At 44.4% G+C, this 26,442-nt stretch overlaps 1 protein-coding gene across 2 annotated transcripts in view; it reads right to left on the reverse strand.

Annotated features, from left to right (window-relative positions):
- Window positions 1-26,442, reverse strand: part of LOC143982247 (arylsulfatase D-like) — a 90,790-nt gene that overhangs the window by 13,364 nt on the left and 50,984 nt on the right. For both annotated transcript variants that reach the window (XM_077480810.1, XM_077480811.1), the window contains 5 exons: window positions 24,168-24,591; window positions 21,072-21,208; window positions 17,466-17,600; window positions 14,321-14,483; window positions 1,807-1,928 (listed from right to left, as the gene is read on the reverse strand). In XM_077480810.1, the coding sequence (XP_077336936.1) occupies window positions 1,807-1,928; window positions 14,321-14,483; window positions 17,466-17,600; window positions 21,072-21,208; window positions 24,168-24,591 (981 nt within the window). The remainder of the gene's footprint in view (window positions 1-1,806; window positions 1,929-14,320; window positions 14,484-17,465; window positions 17,601-21,071; window positions 21,209-24,167; window positions 24,592-26,442) is intronic.

Raw genomic sequence — 26,442 nt, forward strand, 5'->3', positions numbered from 1 at the left:
CCTGCTTGAATGCCCCATTGGAAGTTGCTTGCTATGGAGGCACTCGGCAGGAGGGAGGGGCCAGGAGCGCCGGCAAGGGACCAGAGAAGAAGAGGATGCGGTCTGCTCTGTGAAAAACCACTGCACAGAGCAGGTGAGCCTCTGACGGCGGCTCTGTACCACGTGATCAGCTGAGACCAATCACAGCTGATCACAGCGTGAACCAGGAAGTTCCGGTAAATGTCTTTCCTCGGTTCACACTGACAGGGAGAGCCGATCGGCAGCTCTCCTGTCAGAAGGGGGTGCGCACTTATAATCAGCACATTGATTATCAGCGCAGCGTCCATCAGAGGTGCCCACCACAATGCCAATCAGTGCCCACCTAAATCGCCAATCAATGGCCATCAAAGTGCCAATTAGTACCCATCAGTAACGCCTGTCAGTACCCTTCACAGATGCCCATCAGTAATGCCTGTCAGTACCTCCTCATCAGCGCTGCCTATCAATACCATCTATTAGTGCCCATCAGTGCTGCCTACCAGTGCCACCTATCAGTGCCACCTATTAGGTCCCATCTATGCCCATCAGTGCTGCATATCAGTGCTGCCTATCGGTGCCCATCAATTCTACATATCAGTGCCTCCTCATCAGTGCCCATCAGTGCTGCCCCATCAGTGTCCATTAGTGGATGAGAAAACAACATTTTATAACAGAAACAAAGAAAAAAAATGTTTTCAAAAATTTGGATTTTTTTTTAATTTGTTTAGCATTAAAATAAAAAACACAGTGGTGATCAAATGCCACCAAAAGAAAGCTCTATTTGTGGGAAGAAAATGCAAAAAATGTTGTTTGGCTACAGTGTTGCAATTGTCATTCAAAGTGTTACAGCGCTGAAAGCTGAAAATTGTCCTGGGCAGTACCCTGTATTGAAGTGGTTAAAAAAGAAAAAAAAATTAATTACTACCTTAATCAGCCACGGAAACTGTGTAATTCATATGTGTTCAGGTTTAAAGGGATGAAGTGGCAACCCTAGGTGCATGCCATGTCACTACTGCAGTTATAGGGCCACCTTTTCTTAAAGCCAAACCTGAACAAGGAGAGTAGTAATGCGGTGCGCATAGCGTCCAGCAATGCAGTGGGTGTGGCCAAATAGCACTTGCTGACATGATTGCCGGCCCCCTTCTAATGCCAACCTACCCCCAGGCAGCTGCCTGCAGCTTCCAGATGGCAACAGATTTGTGTGTGACTATCTTGGTTACTTGGGGAGCCACAGTCCGATCTGAATAATGTGTCTGGGTTTCAGTCTGCCTGAAATCCGGACAGATGAGTCCAAACCCTGATTGTCCGGGTGAATCCTGGACAGGTGGCAACCCTATGCAGTTATCAGATGTAGTCAAGAAAAATTGGATGGTAGCACACCCACACAATGCAATTCAGGCTGGACTGATGGCAGACTTGTATGGACACTTTTAGACAGTGACTTTAGATTAAATGTATTACTGTACCATAACACTTTTCTTTTTATTCTGAGACATATTTCATGTGTGTATCTAATGTGTGTATGTCACTTACTGTGTATATGGTTATAATACTGTTGTTTAAGGTTATTTAGCACTAAATTGAAGTGCTACTTTTTATTATTTTAGTGTTCTTACATAACGGTCATGCCAGATTGGAGGGACTAGACACAAATCAGAATCAGAATACTAGAACGGTTTCTGTAAAAGAAGCCAGCAATTTAATCAACCTGTCACCAGCTACACAATTGTGAAATATAATTTGACTGCCACATTAGCAATTCTTAGTTAAAAACAAAAGTTGACTTACTTTCTTTTTGGTACCATCGCACGGCATGTAAATGATTTCCACAGTAGTGAAATAGAAACTCATGTTCGGAATGGTTGACTTTCTTCAAAAGCAATGGAAATATGTCCCGACCATCAATAATTCTAATATAATGGAGAATAAGTAAATGAAGGAGAAACATTTTCTAAAGCTAAACTATGGGGGATATTTACGAAAGGCAAATCCACTTTGCACTAAAAGTGCACTTGGAAGTGCAGTCGCTCTAAATCTGAGGGGAAGATCTGAAATGAGGGGAAGCTCTGCTGATTTTATCATCCAATCATGTGCAAGCTAAAATGCTGTTTTTTATTTTCCTTGCATGTCCCCCTGGGATCTACAGTGACTTTACTTCCAAGTGCACTTTCAGTGCAAAGTAAATAACCCCCTATATCTTACAATTACATTATGTGTTTAGAATTAACCCTTTAACATCTATGCAGCTTAGATTTGTGCCCATGATTGATGGTGTTCCCATACCAGGGCGTTAATTAATTTGCAAATTTATGCGTTTTTATATCCACTGTATACTGTATACCTAAAATTACTGGGCTGCTTCTAAAACACATAGGGGGTTAATTACTAAAGGCAAATCCACTTTGCACTGCAAGTGCACTTGGAAGTAAAGTCGCTGTAGATCCGAGGGGGACATGCAAGGAAAATAAACAGCATTTTAGCTTGCACATGATTGGATGATAAAATCAACAGAGCTTCCCCTCATTTCAGATCTACCCCTTAGATTTAGAGCGACTGCACTTCCAAGTGCACTTGCAGTGCAAAGTGGATTTGCCTTTTGTAAATAACCTCCACAGTCCTGGTATAGGTGCTGGTAGCAGAACCCATTGTCTATCAGCTGGAGATCACTGTTTAATATTAAGCAGAATAACAGAAAAGAAAACTTTGTTCAGCTGTGCGCAATACGGTCAAGGTGAGATACGGGTAGATTATCATATTGTGCCAAATGACTGTGTACAAATCCAAGTAAAAAAGTTATTATTTAACAGGAAAGGCTTCATTTAGAAGGGTATGCAATTATGTGCGTTTATATGTGTTTATAGGACACATCTAAATGTATAAAAATTCATATAATGAGTTTAAATTGTATAATACACACTGGGGGTTATTTATGAAAGGCAAATCCACTTTGCACTGCAAGTGCACTTGGAAGTGCAGTCGCTCGAAAATCTAAGGGGAAGATCTGAAATGAGTGGAAGCTCTGCTGATTTTATCATCCAATCATGTGCAAGCTAAAATGTTGTTTTTTATTTTGCTTGCATGTCCCCCTCGGATCTACAGAGACTTTACTTTCAAGTGCACTTGCAGTGCAAAGTGGATTTTCTGTTAGTAAATACCCCCCACTGTATGCTTACTTGCAATCAGATGCATTCAGTTTAGCTGCATTTAGGGCTAATCACACTTAACTAAATACTGAATCACACAGGAACAATGTCCGGGTTCCTAGGCGATTCCGCGCAGTGTGATTTTCAGCCCATTTGGATGGGCTGAAATCACACTAGATTTCACCAAAAGTAGTGCATGCATTACTTTTATAAAATGCATTGCAACCAGATCACATGGTATTGTGGTATCATGAGATCCGATGCAGGCAAACGCACTGCATTTGCGATCTTTGTTTGGGGTGTTAGGAATACATTGCCCCCCCTTAGCAGATCACACAAATAGAGCTTTCTTTTGGTGGTATTTGATCACCTCTGTGTTTCTTAGTTTTTGCTCTATAAAAACAAAAGGACCGACAATTTTGAAAAAAAAATAAAAAATCTTTTACTTTCTGGTATAAAACATATCCAATAGAAAAATGTAAAAAATCAAATATCTTCATCAATTTAGGCTAATATATATTCTGCTACATATTATTGGTAAACAAAATCCCAATAAGTGCATATTGATTGGTTTTCACAAAAGTTATAGTGTCTACAAACTATGGGATGTATTTATGGAATTTTTATCTATCTATTTATTTATTTTTTAGCAGTAATGGCGGAAATCAGCAACTTACAGTGGGACTGCGATATTGCGGTGGACAAATCAGACACTAACTGACACTTTTGAAACTTTTGGGGACCAGTGACACTAATACAGTGATCAGTGACAAAAATATGCACTGTCACTGTACTAATGACACTGGCTGGGAAGGGGTTAATATCAGGGGTGGTCAGAGGGTTAACTGTGTGCCTAGCCAGTGTTTGTGTACTGCATGGGAGGTGCTTTTACAAGGGGAATGCATTGATCCATGTTCCTGCTTTCCCTACTTGAACCCCGATCTGCTTTGTTTACATAGGTAAATCGCTGTTCTGCCTCTGTGCTGAATGATTGGCGGGTGCCGGCAGACATCAAGTCCGTGGTACTCGAAGATCAGCTTCCGCTGTGTATAATCACAGCGGGAGTGGGCCAGCGGCATCGCCCCAGACCCAGAAGTGCAGGATCACGTACTAGGTATGTGATCCCGCCCAGCAGAGCCTCCTTGTCACCGTATATGTAAGTTATGCAGTCAGTAAGTGGTTAATTAATGGTTATTGGGATAATGCACTAGGCTAGTGTACCCTCTCTCCTTTGTTTCTTCCAGTACTTTGCTGGGACTGTCACCAGTCCTGAGAGGGCTGCAAGGTGTGGTGTGTTTGCCAGGAAATGGATGTATAGGAAGAATCTGAGCCAAATTACAACATTCGGGCGCAGGAGATGTATTGCTGCATAACACTTTCCCATGGGGAGGTGAACTCTGTGTAAGCTTTGCCAAAGATTCGATTTAGGGCTCCAACAGAGAAACAAAATGAAACGTGTGGAGGGTGCTCTGACAAGAGAACCTATAACTTTGCCATGAAAGGGCACACTAATAGATTCTGTAAAAAATCAAGGCAAGACACATAGATATTTAGTTAGATACACACTTACTAATGCTGGCCATGCATTATACAATTTTCTTATTCAATTTCCTTTAGCCCTTGTACACACGGTCGGACATTCCGACAACAAAATCAGATGGATTTCTTCCGACGGATTTTGTCCAAAATTGGTGTTGCATACACACGGTCGGACAAAGTTGTCGGAAAATCTGATCGTTCGGAACGTGATGACTTTGGAAGTTATGACGGGACTACATTCAGGCTAGTAGCCAATAGCTTTGGTCTCGTAATTTGATCTGAGCATGCGTGGCACTTTGTCCAATCGGAATTCTCTACAAACGATTGGACAAAGTCCTATCGGATCATGTTGTCGGAAAATTGATGATAGCCTATAGCAGTCTGCTGGGCTATCTGCCAGTAAGCTAAAGAAGTGTCAGGGCCTAAGTTTGAACCCCAGACCTCTGCTGTGTCTGTCAATAACTCTTCTTACTGAACTACCTGAGATGTTGGGCATCTCTATGCCTGATCCATTGGACAATCCTACCTTGTGCTTTGTTTTCTGCTGAACCTTGAACTATTTGCTCCTCCCATGAACTTCCTTATTTAAGCCATGCCTCCGCACTTCCCGTTTGCCAGATTATCGTGCTCTCTCTTGTTATCGACCTTCTGCTTGTTCTCCGACTATTCTTCTGCATGATCCCAACCTGCAACTGTTCATTCCTGACTTTTTGGCTTGTTTACTGACTACCCTTCTGTTTGATACATAACTGCTTATCCGCTTTTGGACCCCAGCTTGCTCACCTCTTGGTGGAGCAATCCTGAGGGCCGGGACCTGGTAATAACACACAGTAAAATCCCTCTCCACCATCAGGAGCTCTGGTGAACACCGGTTAGTACTTAGACTCTGCACCTCATGTGAGCCCGCATCATCCTGCAGGATGAGCTGCCTGTGTACCTATCCTGCTGGTTCCTGTGAGAGCTTCTCACTGCTATAGCAACTGGTCTTCATGCCTAAACCCTGATCATGACAAACTGTGTGCCTGCCTGCCCTCTTCTGCATATTATACTCCCCTATTAAAAGGATAAAGAAAAAGTGTCTAAAAGTATGAGAGACTCAGCAACTATTGATTTTGACAGAGCAGAGCTACTTATCTTCTCAGGCTTAGCACCTGAGACACTAGCACGTAGAAGGGTGTTAAAACCATTAACAACTCAGTTGAGAACTAGGAATATATAATATTGATTGGGGTTTTCAGCTTGTCTGATTGCTACAAATCAAGAACGTACAGCAATTTTGAGATCTCTGGAAAATTTGAAAGATTTTTGTGGAAAACTAGTATTACCCCCACTCAAACTGGATAACTGAAAAAAGAGGCCCCGAGAGTGGAGTAGGTTGAAAGAACAAGTATGACGATCAAAGTGAAAGAACTGCAAATAGCGGGGATAAGTAAAGACTCTGTTCGGACTATTGACTACGTTTAGGCAAAAAGATTAAGATTTGATGGGAGATTGTGTGGAGCAGATGTATGCACCCGGAACATCGGAACCATCCCCCAGTTAAGGAAATGAGGACTGAGAGCCCGGGTGTGCACATGAAATCCCCCTACAGGGACTTGGTCCCATCACCAGCCCAAAGAGGCGATTGTGAGGCTGAGCACAACATTGGTTTATGGTGTTTCTCAGTAGAGGGACCATTAGTCTTCAGGGAGTGTTGAATTAGGGGTTATATGTTGTATGTATGTTTTGTCTTTTCCCTATTTAATGGTGTACCCCTGAGACCCTAAAAGAAGATTTTCTCCATACCACTGGTTATATACCATGACCATGACCCCATTGAAAATAATTACTTATAATGTTAGGGGATTGAGCAATCCCACTAAGAGACACCAGACCTTCAGGGAATTAAAAAGACATGCTGCTAATGTAGTGATGCTACAAGAAATTCACCAGAAATGTCCACTAAAATTCGAAATATTTTTCAACATGGTATTACAGTTATTCCCCCACTAAAAGATCAAAGGGAGTCCCAATTGGGTTCGACAGAAGTACGCCACTTACACTAAAAGCAATACTGTCAGACTCAGAAAGGCAATATCTATTAATTAAAGGGATCTTTGTATAATATTGATTGTACATTAGCAAATGTATATATTGTCCCAATAGATGGTTATCCCTTCTTTTAAAGGGGGTTCTTAGTAAACTAGAGAATTTTTGAGAAGGTAAGGTAATTCTGGCAGTAGATTTTAATTTTGTTTTTGACCTAGCCTTGGATGTCCAACCTATGTCTCTACGATCTGAAAGAGGACAATTTAGGATGATTAAATAGAGGTTACATTACAATTAATAGATGCATGGTGAGATTGGACCCCTGGTAATACCTCTTCCATGCGACCAGTGATTCAAGGAAAAAATATAAAACGTCTATAATACCATGACTATAGTATAACTGATGTTTGCACTGCTGCTACACCGACCACCCAACTCCGAACCTTATCCCATTACCATTAAATGAGACCACACCTTTTTGGAGTAATTAGTGGCCGTAGCAGCCCCTTTATTAATCAAAACCAATAATTAACATATCAAAACCAAACATCAATAGAATTATCATTTAACTGATCAAACTGAAACTCGTTGGTCTTCTGCAGGGCATTCCCCCTCCCCACTCCATTAACATAACGAGCAACATGCACTGCGGTCGTATTAACGGTAACTAGGCCTCAAGCTGACGTGCTAGCTCAGAGACAACCAACTCTTGACCGCAGTGCACCCATTCACCATCTTCCATATAAACCATCGTTATATGGCATCTCAGCAACGAGCCCATATCCCCAATGGGTCCCGCATCAAACTCAGTGGGGAGGGGTTATCTTCCTTTACCTGCACCGACCAACACCCGCCAACCGCTACGACATCCAGCACCCCTGCGAAAGCAAAAGAAGTTAGCACCTACCAAACTACATCACCTCCAGTCCAACCACCGCCCAACAAACCTTCCTTTATTGTCTGCTTTGATGAGGGAGGGAGGGTGGGAATCTTTCCTTGCGCCGACTGACGCTGGGGCGGGGTGCGCTCTCTCCTCCTCGCACTAGCCCCGCCCCCCTAAAACTTTCCTACCCAATCCCCTACTTCCACAGTTAACTCTACTCATGCCAGCCCTCCGCCTACCCCGTGGTCCGTCTCCAGGCTGTTCTTGACTATAGTATAACTGATGTTTGCACTGCTGCTACACCGACCACCCAACTCCGAACCTTATCCCATTACCATTAAATGAGACCACACCTTTTTGGAGTAATTAGTGGCCGTAGCAGCCCCTTTATTAATCAAAACCAATAATTAACATATCAAAACCAAACATCAATAGAATTATCATTTAACTGATCAAACTGAAACTCGTTGGTCTTCTGCAGGGCATTCCCCCTCCCCACTCCATTAACATAACGAGCAACATGCACTGCGGTCGTATTAACGGTAACTAGGCCTCAAGCTGACGTGCTAGCTCAGAGACAACCAACTCTTGACCGCAGTGCACCCATTCACCATCTTCCATATAAACCATCGTTATATGGCATCTCAGCAACGAGCCCATATCTCCAATGGGTCCCGCATCAAACTCAGTGGGGAGGGGTTATCTTCCTTTACCTGCACCGACCAACACCCGCCACAGCAAGCAAGGATAACACCTTATCCTTGGGCGCACCTCCACACCCTCAAGGCTCGCTCAATCCCATCCTGTAAACCTAAGGTCCATAGATCGATCCCCACGGCATTAAGACGCACTCCGTCATCTCTCAGATACCACCCTGTGTCAATCTCCAACTCCAAATGCCGAACCGCCAACCCCCCATTCCTTACTACAAAACGCCTAGTCTCTCGGTTCACCCTCCTCCTGGCCTTGTTAATCCGACCCACTGACCTCGCGAACCTCCATGTGGTCCTGGCAACCATGTCCGACCACACAATGATCATCCCAGGAAAATCTGCCTTAGGTGCAAGAAATCATACTTGATGTCCCGCGTTATGTCCAACTTCTAGCGAAGGCCAAGAACATTGCCCCCCACATGCAAAACCAACACATCCCGGGGCCTATCAAAAAACCCGCAAAAAAGGTGCACCTCGAGCACCATCCTGCTCCAGAGCATGCCCAGGAAAACCAAACCACTTCAATCATGCCTCCCGCCTTGAAATGCCCAGCTGCCCACCTTCCGGCCTAGCATCACCCTCTAAGAGTGACCCATGATCCAGACCAACCCTGCTGGAGCACCTGAAAGAAAAGAAAACACAAACCAAATAACAGTTAATGTACAGCTGTAACACAAACCCATGCTGACAGCCCCTGGTTCTCCCAACTAAACCCCCACCAGTTCCGGCCCAACGTAAGAACGAAACCTCCACGATACCCACCGGCCAATCCTCTTCACAGACACCTCATCCAACCCCCATCCGACCGCCTCCGTCACGGCCCCAATCTTGAACGAACGTGAGGAAAACTTTTCCCCTCCCAAACCCAAAGCCATCAAACCTTTCCGAAAAACCCCTATAAACTGGAATCGCAACAAAATTTCCCCATTTGCGTGCATCAACAACGGGCCCGGCAAGGCCGGCCGACGATCCAAGAACTCACGCACCACGAAAACAGGACAAAGCTTACAGTCCGGAATTGCGAACACCACAACTTCCTCGCCCTTGCCCCCTAGGTCCGTTTTCGATATGCGCACCAGCATGCGCAACCTGTCACCCGTACAAATCACGTCCTCAAAAAAAAAAAAAACGACCCCCCCGCACCTTCTTGGCCGGGCTGACCAATTCCCCTATCCGGAAAACGCCAAAAAATGCCACAACAAACTCAGCTTTAAACAAAATTATTTCCTAAGTCGACACACACGCCACCGCCAGCTGATCACAAAGCCGCCCAATAGATCAAAAGACACCGGTCTCCCGTCATCCTTGACCTGCCGACCCTTCTGATACCCCTTCACCGCTTGCCTCACCCAAAAATCCTTTGTGCAATCGTGTTCCCCCCGCAGTTCGAACCAGAACGCCAAGCCGGCTACTTCCGCCCCGGGCCAGAAATCGATATGCCATCCTCCAATTGTCGGGACAAAAAGTAAAGGACCATGAACCTACGATCCCGAACCCCCGCCCCAACTTGTGTGCCCAGAGCTTCCCACTCCGCCCAAATCTTCTTACAGGCCGCCCAAGTACCCGCACTCACCGACCGACTGCTCCAGTCGGAGACTCTTCCAACGCAATCTACCACAGTCCCTCCGGGCACGGAACCCCGGAAACATCCGCCGTTGGTGCCAGCTCCCGAAACCTGTAGATGAAGATGTTCAATTGCAGACATCGCCGAACCAAATGCCACAGCATCCTCCCCACCGGCGGAGAAGCTGCCGATATCCGGTTCAGTACCTGCACCACTCCCAAATTGTCAACATAAAAACGTACCTTCAGGTGCCTGAAGGAGTCCCCTCAGAGGGTCACCGCCAGCATTACTGGAAAGAGCTCCAGGAGCACCATGTTTGTCAGCAAACCACCCGTGCTCCAGGAATCGGGCCATGGGCCCGCACTCCATTGTCCTCGGAAAAAAGGCCCCAAACCCTGTCAACCCCGCCGCATCCGTATAGAGTTCCAGATCGAAGTTGCCCACCGGCCCCGACATCCACAAAGCTCTCCCGTTGAAACGTTACAAGAACACATGCCAAATCCGAAGACCCTCCCGAAGATCCTTCGACACTCGCACAAAGTGCTGCGGTGAAACCACCCCCCCGTGCTAGCCGCCAGCCGCCTCTGAAAACCCTCCCCATGGGTATTATCCAGCAGGCAAAGTTGAGCTTCCCCAGCACAGACTGAAGAGTCTTGAGCTGTACCTTACGCATGCCCACCAACCCGCGTATCCCCGTCTGTCACGCATCCAGCTTGTCCGCCGGGAGACGACACTCCATGGCCTCCGAATCCAAAACAATACCCAAGAAACGAATCACCGTAGTCAATCTTTCTGTCCTATCCGGGGCCAAAGGGATACCGAAACTCTCCGCCACACACTCCAGCGTTGTCAACAGCACCGCACACACCGCCGACGAAGCCGGTCCCACGCACCAGAAATCATCCAGGTACTGTATAACGGAATTCACTCCCGTGACGTCTCTGACCACCCATTCCACAAAGGAACCGAAATGCTCAAACAACGCACCCGAGATGGCGCATCCCATTGGCAGGCACCTATCCACATAGTACCCGTCATGCCAACAACAACCCAGAAGATGAAAACTGTCCTGGTGCACCGGAAGCAGCCGAAACGCTGCCTCAATATCGAACGACGTGTAAGACACCGCGCTCAACCGGGGGTCAATGGCATCATTGACCGATCCCCCTCTTGGGTGCGACAGGTGATATATTAGCCGATGCATACCCGGCCCTCTCTCGGGTACCACCCCCAACGGAGAAACCACCAGATCGGGAAGGGGCGCACCCGAAAACGGGCCTGCTCTCCGACCCAACGCCACCTCCTTCCGCAGTTTCACTGAAACCACCTCCGGACGTAGCAACGTGGACCGCAAATTTCTAGACGCCGGCGGGACCACCCCTAGGACCGCCGGGATCCGAAACCCTTCTGCAAACCCCTGTCCCAACAGCCACCTCCCCATCCGGATATCAATCTAGAAAAGGTTGCATCTTTTCCAGTCTCACCGGCGGCGAACCTCTTGTTCGCAGGCTCTCCAACCCGACCCTTTCCTTGCTTGAAACACCGAGAAACGGCTCCCCCACAGCCGGAGCACTCGAGTCTACAACTCCCGAAAAAACGGATTCAGCATCCTTGCCGACGACACCAAGCGCATCCACCGACTGATGTCCTCATGATCCCAGCGAAGTCTGATCGCCCTCCTTCGACGAAATTGCTCGTCATAGCGTAGCCACGCCAGTCCCCCGTAGCCTCTGTGCGACTCACCCATCGCGTCCAGGTAGCGAAACAGCGCCGAACAATGCTCCGGGTTCCTCTCCCCTCTCATGCTGGCGAGAATTGCAAAAGCATGCAACCAGTTCTGGAACATCCGAGGGATAAGCCTGTAGCGCCTCTCCTCCTCCTCCGCGTTGTCCTCCGGCTTGACCCTATCTGAATTGAAACTTCCCCAAAGGCAACAGTGAGAATAACTCCACCTATTCCCCTTTCCATATCTTCTCCCTAACCTCCTGCTGTAAATGCGCACCCAGCGGCCCCTCAAAACACCCTCACACCTCGCAATGGGCCGCATCAGCCAGTCTGATCACATCCTGTTTTTTGCTCGTGTCCCCCGACGCCCCGGCTTTTTCCCCAGAGGGCCCTGATGGCACAGCGGACGCAGCAGCCACCCCCGCATCGCCCGCCCCAATTACCATGGCCTCAGCGGGCGCCGCTGGCGGAGGCGCCCCGCCGCGTCTCCCCCCGCCCCCGCGGACCCCGATTGGTCTGGAAACCCCACCTGCCCCCCCCACTCGGTCCCCAGGAGCGATCCACGCAGCCCCCGGCGAAACTGTCCCGGAACCGCCCTGCGCAAATTTTTCCAGCAGCTCCCTCAGGCCCACCCAAAACCCCTTCATCCCCCCCATCCGCCGGGGCGCGGTCAAGTACCCGCTGGGCCAGAGGGAGGGGAGGCGGGGAGGAACCCCCCGCCCAGCGAAACATCTGCGGCCCGCTCCCCGCCCCCCCAAACCCCTCCCCCCCAAATACCCCAAATTAACAGCAGACTTACCGGGCCGCCTGGAAGAACTCCCACCAGCCGCCGATCGACCCTCGACCGATGACGGAACGCCTCTCGCCATCTCTGCTTCGGATGATGGCAGCTCACCCTCGGACCGTTCTGGACTCTGAGCCTCCTCTCCTCGCGGCAGCCGTCCTGATGGTCCCGCCCGGACTGGCGGAGAGCTGCGCCTGGGCCGCCCCTGTCTCCGCCCAGTGATCGATGTTCCAGACGTCATTCTGTGCTGTGCGCCCCCTACCTGTTCCCGCTCGCTGCCTCCCCTGATTCCTGCAGTCCTCTCCAGTGGAAGCATATGAGCCAGCAGCAGCCTCCGTGTGTCTCCCTCGGAGGAGCCCCGCCCCCGCAACGACTGCACCAGGGGCCAGGCCCAAGTCTTCCCACTCTGCATGTCAGTCCGCCTTATTCCCACCGCCGGTGCGGCCGGCGGCCGTGCGATGCTGTGCCCGCCCTCCCGCCACCGTCCCGCGGCCGCCACAGCCCTTACGGCCGGCAGTTTTGCTGTAGGTTCATGGGGGGGCGGCGCCAGCGTTCCCCGCCCGGCGATGCGCAGGTGCCCTGGGGGAGTCAGGGGAGAAATGAGCCGGCGGGCGGGAGCGCCTCGCCCGGGCCGAATTCTCCCCCGCTGGCCGAATACTGTCCTGGGCATCCCCCAACACTGCTTCCACCCGATCTCGCAGCCAGCTCTCACCGTTGGCCGCCGCCGCGGCCCGCGACTGCTGCACGAGATCTCCCAGGGCGGATGCCATGCTGTTCCGAATCTTTCCTTGCGCCGACTGACGCTGGGGCGGGGTGCGCTCTCTCCTCCTCGCACTAGCCCCGCCCCCCTAAAACTTTCCTACCCAATCCCCTACTTCCACAGTTAACTCTACTCATGCCAGCCCTCCCCCTACCCCGTGGTCCGTCTCCAGGCTGTTCTTTCTTGTTAAACCGTGTGAAGGCATTAATCCTGAAATATTGGAAAAAAAAACTAACAGAATGGTTTATGGAAGTGGATAGATTTAGTTCAATGGAAGGGTTTATATATGTACATAGGGATATTTATGCAAGATTTTATAAAATCTGGAGTAACTGGATTGAGTTTAAACAGGCTTTGGTATATGCAGTATATCTATGTAATGAAAGTGGGTCAGAAAATGGGCAGGATGGAAAGGAAGAATGCCTGTAATGCCAAGAAGAGGTAGTGGGTTAAGAAAAGGGAGCAGGCCCCCCCCCCCCCCCCGATTGTCTTCTCTCTTAAGGGTGGGAGAATATTGGGGATTGGGGGAGAATTGATTTGTATGAGCACATATGTATATATATGGTATGAATTTTTCATGGATTCACAGAGAACACGCACTTGCTGTACAGAATCGAGTGCCCTGATGTCATCTAAGCCCCTGTAGGGCAAGTGCAGCTTTTTGGCACAGCGGCATTGCACAGTTTTACTTTGAATAGAAAGGTTGGATATATTTGGTGCGATTGAGCACCCACACAATGTGAGTGTATTTTATCTGCATTTGAAAATTAATAAATACTACAAAGGATAAAGCACTATCTTAAGTATTTTGTTTACATGATGGTGAGCGGAGTTAAAAGAAAAGCAAAGCACTAAATTGAGCAGAACTGGCACTCAGCACAACAAGGAGGATAGATCAAAGTCCCATCTAAGGGACACAAGTGGGATCTGACTGAGCAGTAACATGTGAGGTGAAAGCATTGAGGTGAGAGAACATTTGTTGGTGTTTTTTGAGGATAGTGTGTATTAAAGAAGATGAAGGTGGAATCTGCCCAGGAAGAATCCTGCTATGCGGGGGGAACAACAGTGGGCTTTACATCTTTTCAACTCAAGGTCAATTATTACCAAATGAAATTATACACATATATATGATGTAATTTTTTTTTTTAGGGCATGAAACATACCTGTCACTAGGCAATTCTGCACCACCCAAATGGACCACTGTTGGGAAAACATCCATCAAGCTTGTGGGTTTATTAATCTCTGTGTCAGAAGGAAGGACACCGGGCCACCTAAAGATCCCTGGTACACGGATTCCACCTTCCCAACCAGCCATGGCTTTTCCACCTACAAATTGTGCACATTATAGTTATTTACTACAAACATTCCAATCAGAAGGAAAAGAGGGATGTCTCATAAGTGTTTTGTTACTCCTTCACTGCCCACTGACAGGATGGGGGCAAACTGGAGACCAGGCTGTATTGCTTACCTGAAGTAGAAGTAAAATCAGGATGCCTGCCTGTCTCTGCTTTGTAACATGGTTGTGGAAATCTCAGGACATGATGGATAGAAATACAAACCCTTTAATAGGTAAAACAGCTAATATATGGGTTTAACTTGGTATTGAGCCATTTGACAGAAGTTTAACTTTAAGACGAGTAGCCCAATGGTATAACTCTTACTGTTTTACGGCTGTAAGACCCCTTTCAGTACTTTAATACATGCATACAGAGACAGTTGAAAGGGGTTCTTTATGCTAAGTGTAGTTTAAGAAAAATTCCAGGGAAACTGTAAATTCCCGGTCAGTCTGTTACATAGAGGGGTACCCGCCCAACACATATTTTTTTAATTACCTGCTTTCACCTACAGTGCCATGCTGTATATATTGCCAAATATATATTTGTTTACTGAGACATTGCCCTTAAAAGAACTTCTTGTGATGGACAGAAGTGCAAAATTCCCTTTAAAGGGAATTCACTATGGAATTGCTTTACTGCTTTTTTGCAATTCAAGTCCATGAGTGAGCTGACTCTTTAAAAGAAGGTGGTCCCTGTGTGGCTGATATCATATTTTTTAATCTATAAATCATTATATTAATCATTATATTTAATTAAATAAAATATAAAAGAGCAAGCCAAAATGTGAAAGTCATATTAAAAAATTATGTGAAGTAAAATTGCAATAATAACTAAAAACAGACACACACTTAAAATCCCCCAATTTTTTCCTTTAAGTTACAGAATCACCTACAGGTCATGATGGCAAAAGTATTAGTTGTTTTTAAAAAGGTTTTAATGTTTTCTTTACAGTTAATGTTATCCTTGCAGCAGTTAGGAATGATTAGCAGAGGATTTAAGGAGATGTTGTGATTATTTTTGCTGTTTTTCTTTAGGGAAATTTACCTTTACTTCCTGATCAGGAAATGCAACAAGAAGTGAGAGGAAATCGCTACAAATTAAGGAGAATTTCCCTTTTAAAATAGTTGCCACTGGGACAGGTGTCATCATTGGGGGATTTACCCTCACCCTTGTTCTGATGACAGGTCTATATAAATTACAGATCACTTTCTGTCTCAGTAACAAGGATATAGGACAAATAAAGAAAGTGAATCTACCTAGAAGCAACAGAGACAGCAATGAAAACTTGACTTATTTAATCATCCATCCTAATCTATCCAAAGCTAATAAAGCGTTAAACTCTACGCAGGGGTGGACTAACAACTCATGGGGCCCCCGGGCAATAGGAGATTATGGGGCCCACAGGCAATCAGAGATTATGGGACCACACAGTATACAATTACACAGTATACACAAACATGTACACAGAGTATACACAGACATGTTTCTATTGGCTGAGAAGGTACTGGAGAGGTGGGGCAGCTATAATCTCAGGATTTTTAGACCAAAAGGATGTCGGTAAGGGACATTTCAGAGGCAGATTAAAAAAAAAAAAAACACAGATTTTTACATACTGTCCCTGGTTTTACTCAGGCTGGCAACCCTGATGAGGCCCCCTAGTGGCCCGGGGCCCTTGGGCAGTGCCCGAGTGGCCAAATGGTCAGTCCGCCCCTGACTGCATGTGAACAAACTTTAGGTACTATGTCTATGTAGGTTATGATATAGGTTATAGATGTTTATGTAGGTAATGATTTTATGTCCCACTCCACTTTGATGATATACCTAATGCCCTGATCTAAGATGTGTTTTGCACATCTCTAGCCTTGTATGTGGGTATGGGTGCTTTTGTTTTGTCTTTAAGGCCTCATTCATACCTGGGAAAAGCAGAAACGTGGGTAGAAACAAGTGTTTCTGCCTGCATCTCGGTAAACGTGCAAAAGACATGTTAAATGCACAACGTGCTTGGTGTGCCATGAGTAGCAGTCACGCGTTTACCACAAAAAAAAGCTAGCTGAAAAAATGCACTTGCCTCAGTGCCAAATTTGGTACATGCATTTCTTTGACACATTTTTGGACTGGAGAGAATGGTGTTGCTCTAAAAACACACTCTGAAAATGTGCAAAAATAAATTCGATAGAAAGTGACGCGGCAGCGTCATTCATGTGTGAATGGAGCCTAAAGCAATGCTATATCAAAAAATAAAAGCATATCATACTTCTTCACTTTTGTAATTTAATAGATGATTAAGAACAAAATGGTAAGTACTCAACCAGTATAATTGTGAATGTGCACAATAGGAGGAACAATTAATTAAAAATACAGAAATTCCCCAGCCAGTGCTTATCCTTTTAGTCAGCAAAAAGAGCATATTTTGGACATTTCAAAATAATTAAAAGTCTTCATTTGCATACATGTGCAGATATATGGTAAAGCCACACGTCATTGTCACTATCATTACAGCTATATGCAGTGTGGTCTCTACTCCAATCCATAGCACAATATATATATATACACATCAGATTGGGAAGACACTGGTTAGCAAACACCTCCAGTGTTTTCTTCCCATAGTACACTTTCAATGCAAAAAAACATGCAAAGATCAGACTGGTTTGAGGCAGCTGCAGACCTTACATATCCGAGGACTTCTAGTAGGGAGGAGCACTGAAAATTTGTGTATAATTGTTCTATATGAACGAAAAATAAATGGATATTGGGTAGGAAATTCCCAGCTTCAACAGGCTTAAGTGGATTTGCATTCTAGTATTTGCTGTATATTCTAAATTACAGTGCAGTGCCATAATTCAGTTAGTGGCAAATTTAAAACTTGTGAATTGGTACATGAAGAAGAATATGCTTGTATCAAAATAGTCACAATCCTTTAATATTACTTCATAAAGATATATAAAGCCATTAAATATAAATATATACACACCTCTGTATATTCCATTCCATCCTCCAGTTTGAATGTCACCATCTTTGACCTCCAGATGTCCTCCATGATCTGATGCAAAATAGATCAAGGTATTGCTTTTCAGTCCAGCATTATCAATAGCATTGAGAACTGAACCTGAAATAAATATCATATATAAGATCCATGAAATAAATTATAAATATTAAACTAGAGTGTACCAATCATGGTATTAGAAATACCATATTACCAATCAACAAGTTCATTACTGAATAATGGATATAGATTGCTGTTAATTAGGTTAACTTTTTTTTAGCTAAATACAATATTTCCCTGCTTACACTACCACAGTTATGAGTGTGCAGATGTGTGACCTACTGTTGGAAAAAGACCTCTGTTCTCCGACCAAGTGTAGCAGTCTTCTTCAGACTTAGGTCAAGGAGGGAGGTTGGGGTACATTTTTTATTTTTTTGTAACATAGTCAATGTCATCATCTTCTAAATTTCCCAAGTATAATAAATAATATACAGTGCAGTATATATACTGTGTGTGTATATATATATATATATATATATATATGGCTACTTCTGCTGCCACCTGCTGCTCACGACCCAGCCTAGTCTGTCGACCCATCAGCTGCACATCTCTACCGTCAACAAAGAATTTCTCAGGCACTCCTACCTCCCTGCGCTCTTGCGGCCCCTGTCACAACTCCAGTGGCCCCTGAGCCAGGGCTGTAAGAGAGGTCTGTTACAAAGGACGTGACACCAGGTCAGCTATCCAATATTTATGCAGTTGATATGCTGGTATGACTCATGCTGGGCTACTGTTTATTTAGTAGAACACACACACACACATATATATATATATATATATATATATATATATATATATATATATATATATATATATATATATACACACATATATATATATATATATATATATATATATATATATACATATATATATATATATATATATATATATATATATATATATATATATATATATATATATATACACACATATATTTATTATCTCACAAAAGTGAGTACACCCCTCACATTTTTGTAACTATTTTATTATATCTTCTCATGTGACAAAACTGAAAAATTACACTTTGCTACAAAGTAGTAAGTGTGCAGCTTGTATAACAGTGCCAATTTGCTGCCACCTCAAAATAACTCAACACACAGCCATTAATGTCTAAACTGCTGGCAACAAAAGTGAGTACACCCCTAAGTGAACATGTCCAAATTGGGCCCAATTAGCCATTTTTGCTCCCCAGTGTCATGTGACTGGTTAATGTTACAAGGTCTCAGGTGTGAATGGGGAGCTGGTGTGTTAAATTTGGTGTTATCGCTCTCACTCTCTCATACTGGTTACTGGAAGTTCAGCATGGCACCTCATGGCAAAGAACCTTCTGAGGATCTGAAAAAAAAAATTGCTCTAAATAAAAAAAACTGAGCTGCAGCACAGTGGTCAAGACCATACAGTGGTTTAACAGGACAGGTTCCACTTAGAACAAGCCTCACTATGGTCGTCCAAAGGAGTTGAGAGCATGTCCTCAGCATCATATCCATGGTGGGTCAGCCTGTCAGTGCTCAGACCATATGCCGCACACTGCATCAAATTGGTCTGCATGGCTGTCATCCCAGAAGGAAGCCTCTTCTAAAAATGATGCACAAGAAAGCCAGCAAACAGTTTGCTGAAGACAAGCAGACTAAAGACATGGATTACTGGAACCATGTCCTGTGGTCTGATGAGACCAAGATAAACTTATTTGGTTCAGATGGTGTCAAGCGTGTGTGGCGACGACCAGGTGAGGAGTACAAGGACAAGTGTGTCTTGCCTACAGTCAAGCATGGTGGCGGGAGTGTCATGGTCTGGGGCTGCATGAGTGCTGCCAGCACTGGGGGGGCTACAGTTCATTGAGGGAACCATGAATGCCAAAATGTACTGTGACATACTGAAGCAGAGCATGATCCCCTCCCTTCGGATACTGGGCCGCAGGGCAGTATTCCAACATAACGACCCCAAACACACCTCCAAGACGACTACTGCCTTCCTATTGAAGCTGAGGGTAAAGGTGATACACTGGCCAAGCAGATCTCCAGATCTAAACCCAATTGTGCATCTGTGGGGCATCCTCAAATGGAAAGTGGAGGAGCAGAAGACATCCACCAACTCAGTGATGTCATCATGGAGGAGTGGAAGAGGACTTCAGTGGCAACCTGTGAAGCTCTAGTGAACTCCATGCCCAGTGCTGGAAAATAATGGTGGCCACACAAAATATTGACACTGTGGGCCTAATTTGGAAATTTTCACTTAGGGGTGTACTCACTTTTGTTGCTAGCGGTTTAGACATTAATGGCAGTGTGTTGAGTTATTTTAAGGGGACAGTAACTTTACACTGTTAGGCCCCATGCACACGAGACGCTGATACAAACTCTGCTGAACGCATGTTTTAAAAAGCAAAAACCTGCGTTTAAAAACGCAAGTGTTGCCAAGTTTTCATACCGCGTTTAGCCGTGTTTGCATCTATAAGCGTTTGTAAAGATAACAGACCCTCCCCAAGCTCAGAAAGCATGTATTATTAACTATTTCTGCCATTTTGATCAGAGTGAGTAGCAGCAGCAGAGAGCGCAGTTGTACACTTGCATTTGCCTCTCTTTCTGTGTTTTTTTTTTGGAAATGGATCCCATATTGAATATATGTCAGGAAATGCTCCTGATGTTGCTCTTGATGAGGCAGCAACGTTGTTGCAAATTGCGTGAGAGGTTCAGAGTCAGAGCTTGTCGATAATGGACCCATCCGTTGATGGCACAGCGAATGTCCGTTGGATATTTCACAAACATGGTGGGGGGTTGGGGCTCACTAGACATTGGTATGCAGGTTTTTCTTTGTGAAAAAAAGACATTGCTATGCTTTGGTCAGACTAGGTGGAGTCGCTGATTAGATTAGAAATAGGATGAAGGGGAGGCATTCCTCATTGTCTAAGCTAACTAAAAAACTAGAGTTTGGCATTGCATCAGTGAGTGTATATGCTCTATGAATCTAAAGTAATTACGACATTTTAAACCAATTTTTTTTTTGTATTTTTTATAGTTTACCATCATATTTCTGAATTTTCTGGTCAAAAAAATTGGGTTCCTTTAAAAATGCTTATAAACGCAAACGCCGCTAAATGTGGGTACCATGTTTAGCCATGTTTTGGGTCTGAAACGTGGAAAAGCAAAGTGTCTGAACCCATTTTTTTGCTTCTGGAAAAACGAGGTTAAACGCAACTGCATAAAAACGGGAAAAAACTAGACTGTGTACATGGACACAGGATAACATTGCATGCGTTCACACAGCGGGCGATGCGAGGCGACACGACTCGCCTCGCCTCGCTCTCGCAAGTCGCCCCCGTTCTGTACAATGGAACCGTTCTGAGAGGAGCAACTCGAGTCGCTCCGACTCAGAAAAAAGGTTCCTGTACTACTTTTGGGCGACCTCGGGGCGACTTGCATTGACTTCTATACAGAAGTCATTTGCAAGTCGCCGCTGAGGCCGTGGCAGGTCGCGGCGAGGCAAGTCGGAGTCGCCTCGCCTCGCCTGCTGTGTGAACCGGCCCTTATTACTTACCAACCATAAAGTCCATTTCCTCGACATTATCTCCATAAATTCCATGTTTGCTTTTCCCAATAAATGATTTTGTTGTAACCAAAGGCGTGTGAACATGGAGAAATGCAACGACAAGCAGAAAAGGGCCATCTTTATGTCTACAAAAAAATATTTTTACATTATTATTTCGGTCTGAGGTACTCACATTTTTTATGTGGTGCTTCTAGGTGTTGGTGAATTAAGAGAGCACTTTATAAAGAAATTATTTAGCAATTTTGAGACCTTAAAATCTATAATAGGACTCCGCTAGCAGTCCTCGAGCAACAGTTACATACTTAGGTTGGACATTGAATGTGTTTGTGTTCTACCACTAAGTACATTTGCAAGGGAAACAGATCATAGCTAAGGCATTTTTTTAAATTCAAATTTCCCACTCTATCCTGAACTGTCTGGGTTGATTTACTAAAGGCAAATAGACTGTGTACTTTGCAAATGCAGTTGCACTAATTTTCCCCAGAACTTAGTGAATGTTGGGAAGCTTCGCTTTGTAAAGAATACTCAATCAGGTGGAAGAAAAATAATAAAAACAGCATTTTTGCTTGCACATAAGTGGATGATACAAATTAGTAGAGCTTCAGCACATTCATTAAGCTCTGGGAAAAAGGAGTGCCACTGCACTTGCAAAGTGAATATTTTTTTTTGCTGTAGTAAACCAACCTGACAACCTGAATACTTGTCTTGAGGGTGGCACAGTGGTGTAGTGGTTAGCACTCTCGCCTGGCAGTAACAAGGGCTGCTGGTTCGTATCCCAGCCACGACACCACCTCCCTGGAGTTTGCATGTTCTCCCTGTGCCTGCGTGGGTTTCCTCTGGGTATTCTGGTTTCCTCCCACAATCCAAAGACATGCAGGTAAGTTAATTGGCTTCTGTCCAAAATTGACCCTAGTTTATGAATGGGGACCTTGGATCGTGGGCTCCCTGAGGGTAGGGACCGATGTGAGTGTGCAATGTACAGGGATAGGGACAATTGTAGACACCTCACTCAGGTTGAACTGGATGGACTGGTGTCTTTATTCAACCTTACTAACTATGTAACCTCACTGTATACTCCTAAACGTCTGCCACATTGGAGAACATTTACAACATAATCCAGCTATAGTCAAACAGGGAAGATGTTTGTAGGCCCATCCATGACTGTGGCTGATGCTTCCTGGCCAAGCTTGCATTAGGCTAGGTTGGATTTTCCAAACTAGTCACTATTATTTCTCCCAACACAAGCTAGTACCAGAACCATTACATCTGCCTCCACCATAGACACCAACTTGCTGTTTGTAGGAAGATCTTTCTTGTGGTATAAATCTTTCATAAGAAAACATTCATAATTATAATAATTCAACACAGAACTTTCAGATTTTGGCATGAGCACAATCATGCTTAAAGGGGTTGTAAAGCTTTGTTTTTTTATTTTCTAAATAGGTTCCTTTAAGCTAGTGCATTGTTGGTTCACTTACCTTTTCCTTCGATTTCCCTTCTAAATGTTTTTTTTCTTTGTCTGAATTTCTCACTTCCTGTTTCTCCTCAGTAAACTTCACACCATCATCCGAGCGGTGTTTAGTCAGCCAGAACAGCTTACCGAGCAGCTTACTGAGGAGGAACAGGAAGTGAGAAATTCAGACAAAGAAAAAAAAACAACAATGCACTAGCTTAAAGGAACCCATTTAGAAAATAAAAAACGAGCCTTTACAACCCCTTTAGTACTACTTAAAGTGACCCCAGCATAAGGAAGCATGCAGCTTCTCAACAAGTCAGAAAATTATATACTGTATGTTGCTTCTTCTATTTCAAGCTGCTTTGTGTGTAGAAGTGACCCTGCCCCTGTGGTGATAGCATCATTTTAAAGTATTATCAACATATATCTCCTTAAATAATTTTTTTGCATGATACATTTTATGGTGTTGTTGACTGTCATTTGTTTGTAAAATGCTGTTCTTGGTAAAAAATGTATTATCTTTGTGCATCGATGAGGAATTCTAGAACTCTCATCTCTTTTCTTTCCGCCCAGTGGAGACAGCAGTGACTTGATGATACAGGTTCTAGCCCTAACTTTTTTTACAAAAAAAAAAAAAATATATATATATATATATATATATGCAAGAGCAACAGGCTCACTTTAACTAAACCCCCAGCAGTAGATATTGCTTACCTTCCATTCGCTCCCTCATCATGCATTTAAATTAAACCTGCTGTTTTATCCTGCATAGGTAAAGCAAAGGTTCACTATAATAATAGTCTCAAATGCTCAATGTTTCAAACTAGATGTTTCGTCAGATTAGGTGACCCGTCAGGTTTTGTAACGGACATGACTTTTCCGTCGCCGCCATCTTGCTACACCCCACGCTCATCCCCAGTAAGGCTACAGTGAGAAGGTGGCAAGCGGACATCTTGTTACACCCACTGGAGTCATGTATTTCACACTTATTTTTACCAGTAAATTCAACTTATATAGTGAAATTCAATATTTTTAAATCTGTCTGACTGTTTTGATGTTGATTTTTTAAAGCACCGGTGTTCTGTCATATTAGCAAATCTGTGCGATCAGTAGGCTCGCCGCTGCTTTTAAAAGTCAACATCTAAACAGTCAGACATATTTTTAAATATTGTATTTCACTATTTAAGCTCAGTTTACTGTTAAAAATAAGTTTGAAATGCATGACTCCGGTGGGTGTAATAAGATACCGCCTTCTCACTGTATTCTTACTGTGGATGAGTGCGGGGTGCAGCATGATGGCGGCAACGGAACTTCACTTCCGTTACAAAATCTGACAGGTCACCTAATGTGACGAAACACAGGCGTGGAAGGTTTTTGAGGTTTAGCATTCAAAGCCACAATAATTTGTGCAATGCTTGTTTGTCCAATTAAAACACATTTCACAAAATAGACATATCCCATCAATCTAAAACGACATCTTAACAAACATGCTGCACAGAAACCACACTAAAATACAGAGTATGTACATATAATAAAACTGAAATTTCACATACCACTGTTTGCAAAAGTACTTTAGGCCAAATGTTAGGCCAACAAACACTATATATTGAGGAATATATTTCACATACCTTTCAATGAACTGCTGTGCCTCTCTTATTAAGTCAGCAGATGCTCTCTGTACATTCATTGGTTGCTCTATAATTTCATAGTTTTTCATAAGTATGCAACTCCAGTACTGTAGGAAACCATATTTAATGTACCAAGCTAAAAAAAACAAAATGCCAAACAATGCGCAGCAAAACACCACTTTCCCACTGATTGCCAGCAGGTTAGTATATTTAACAATGGCCATTGTAAGCACAGCAAATCCAAAAAGTTGAGTGATAAAAATCAGTTGGGCCTTAAATGGTGCATCAATTTCCAGCAGGCCTCCAGGCTCACATTCATTAATGAGGGTAAGGGGAACCCCATAAAAATAGTTAAATCCATTGTTTAGAGGATGGTGACAGTAATCATTAAGGGTTTTACAGTTCACTCCAAGGTGCCATTTTCCTAAAACACAAAAAACAATATTTTTCAGCAATGATGTAATACAATAACCATGTAAATACAAAATAAGGCTTCTATCTTTTGGGTTTCCACAGGCTTGATGTGCTCCTAAGAGAAGTAATGACCAACCTGCCAGTACCGGGGGGAAGAACATACTGTCCTGTATTCATAATTTGTGAGCTCCGCCAGCTCTTTTTTATTCTATTTTCAGAGGCGTGACAGTTTTTCCCCTTAAGGTGTTGTTCATCCTGCTGAGACAATAAGGGCTCTACTGTTCCTCTCTATTGAGTACATTCTCCATTTATGACCCCAGCCGTGCAGTCTTACTACTATTGCAGTCACCTAATGCTGGTTTCACTCAGGCTGCCGGATCAGGTCCATCTGTCAGTTTTTCAGGCAGACCTAATCGGACCCTCAATAGCTCTCTATAGAGCAGCGAATGTCAAAAACAGTAAGATGGGGGACCCGTCCGGCATGTCGGATCAGATGAAAGTCAGATGGAAAGGTGGTCCCTTTCCATCTGACAGCCTCATAGAGAACAGGGGGGCTCTGTCCTTGTCCTCTCTGAATAGAGGAGTGGACAAGGATCTGTCAACCACCTTCTCAGCGGGATCAGTGGAGAGATCCCCTGCTGAGCAGGCGGAATGCGCATTACGGAGTCCACCAGTGTGAAACCAGCATTAATGTAAAATTAGGATCAAACTCTTGCCAAAACATGTTCCTTTTTGTTTTAGATATAATGGAGAACGTTTAGAACCACTATTGAGTTTTATTGCTGTCTGTGTCTTTGTTGTGAGACTTAACCTCCCTACTGGTGGCCTTAACATTAATAAAGAAAGTGAGGGGAAATGGAAAATGTTAAAGTTGTCACAGGTGTGGAAAAATCTACCAGTGGGCATACCCTCACAGCTGCTAAAGGTGAGATTTTCCTCTCTCTATAATACCACTCACTTCCTGCTGTGTCTCTGAAAAAGAAGGTAAAGGAAACTATTTCAGATGGAGACATAGGCAGAATAAAAACCTGAGAGGAGGTATAACCCTTCCCAATTATAGTGTTATAGATATTGTATTATTATTATTATTGGTAGTAGTAGTAGTAGTAAAATTAAGTAACTAACTGAAATGGACTTCTCATAGAGACATAGCAATCAGCAAAGCCTTATATATCCAAATTTGAACTTCCTGCCAGGCTACTTTTGCTGTTTGTGTAGCTACCTTGCCCTAAGGAGATGGGTCTATCTAAATGTAGTGGTGATAAGCTGCAGTCAGTTTAGCTGGATTGATAGTTCAGGTTCTTTGGGTTTCTCCTGGGCCCTGGTTGCTGTATGTGTCCGTTTGTTGCCAGTAGATGGTACTGTTGCCTCTGGTAAAAGCAAGAGAGCTGCATTAACCAAAGTAATGAATATTTATCCCTTCCTGTCAAACCAGTAGGAGTTTCCTCGCCACTAGGGCATGCTGGGAGATGGTAGAAATATTTAGGTAAGTCAGTCTTTTCTCCTCTGATCCACCTGCCTAGGAGAGGTGTGTATTGTGCTAAAAATTCTTAGGGCTGCTGCCTGAGAGGGTGACCATGTGGCTGGACAAAGGCCTGGAATTGGGGCCTAGCCTGTGGAACCTGAGGACTGAGGAGCCATGGAGGACCTCCAGATGTCTTGAGGGGCAGAGAGAAGCTCAGATGTGGAGCTCAGACCCCACTGGAGTATTGGGTCTTCTACCCAGGGTGCTGGCAGCTGATCTTTCAGTGCTTTACAGGAGATACAATCACAGATTTTGGGCCGGCTTTAAGGTTCTATATCTGTGAGGACAGTGAGTACTTTCATTCCCTTCTTGCTCTTTTAAACCCCCATACATAGC

This window comes from Lithobates pipiens, unplaced genomic scaffold (genome assembly GCF_037356315.1).
Source record: "Lithobates pipiens isolate NorthernLeopardFrog02 unplaced genomic scaffold, aLitPip1_a1.2 Scaffold_16, whole genome shotgun sequence".
NCBI lineage: Eukaryota > Metazoa > Chordata > Amphibia > Anura > Ranidae > Lithobates > Lithobates pipiens.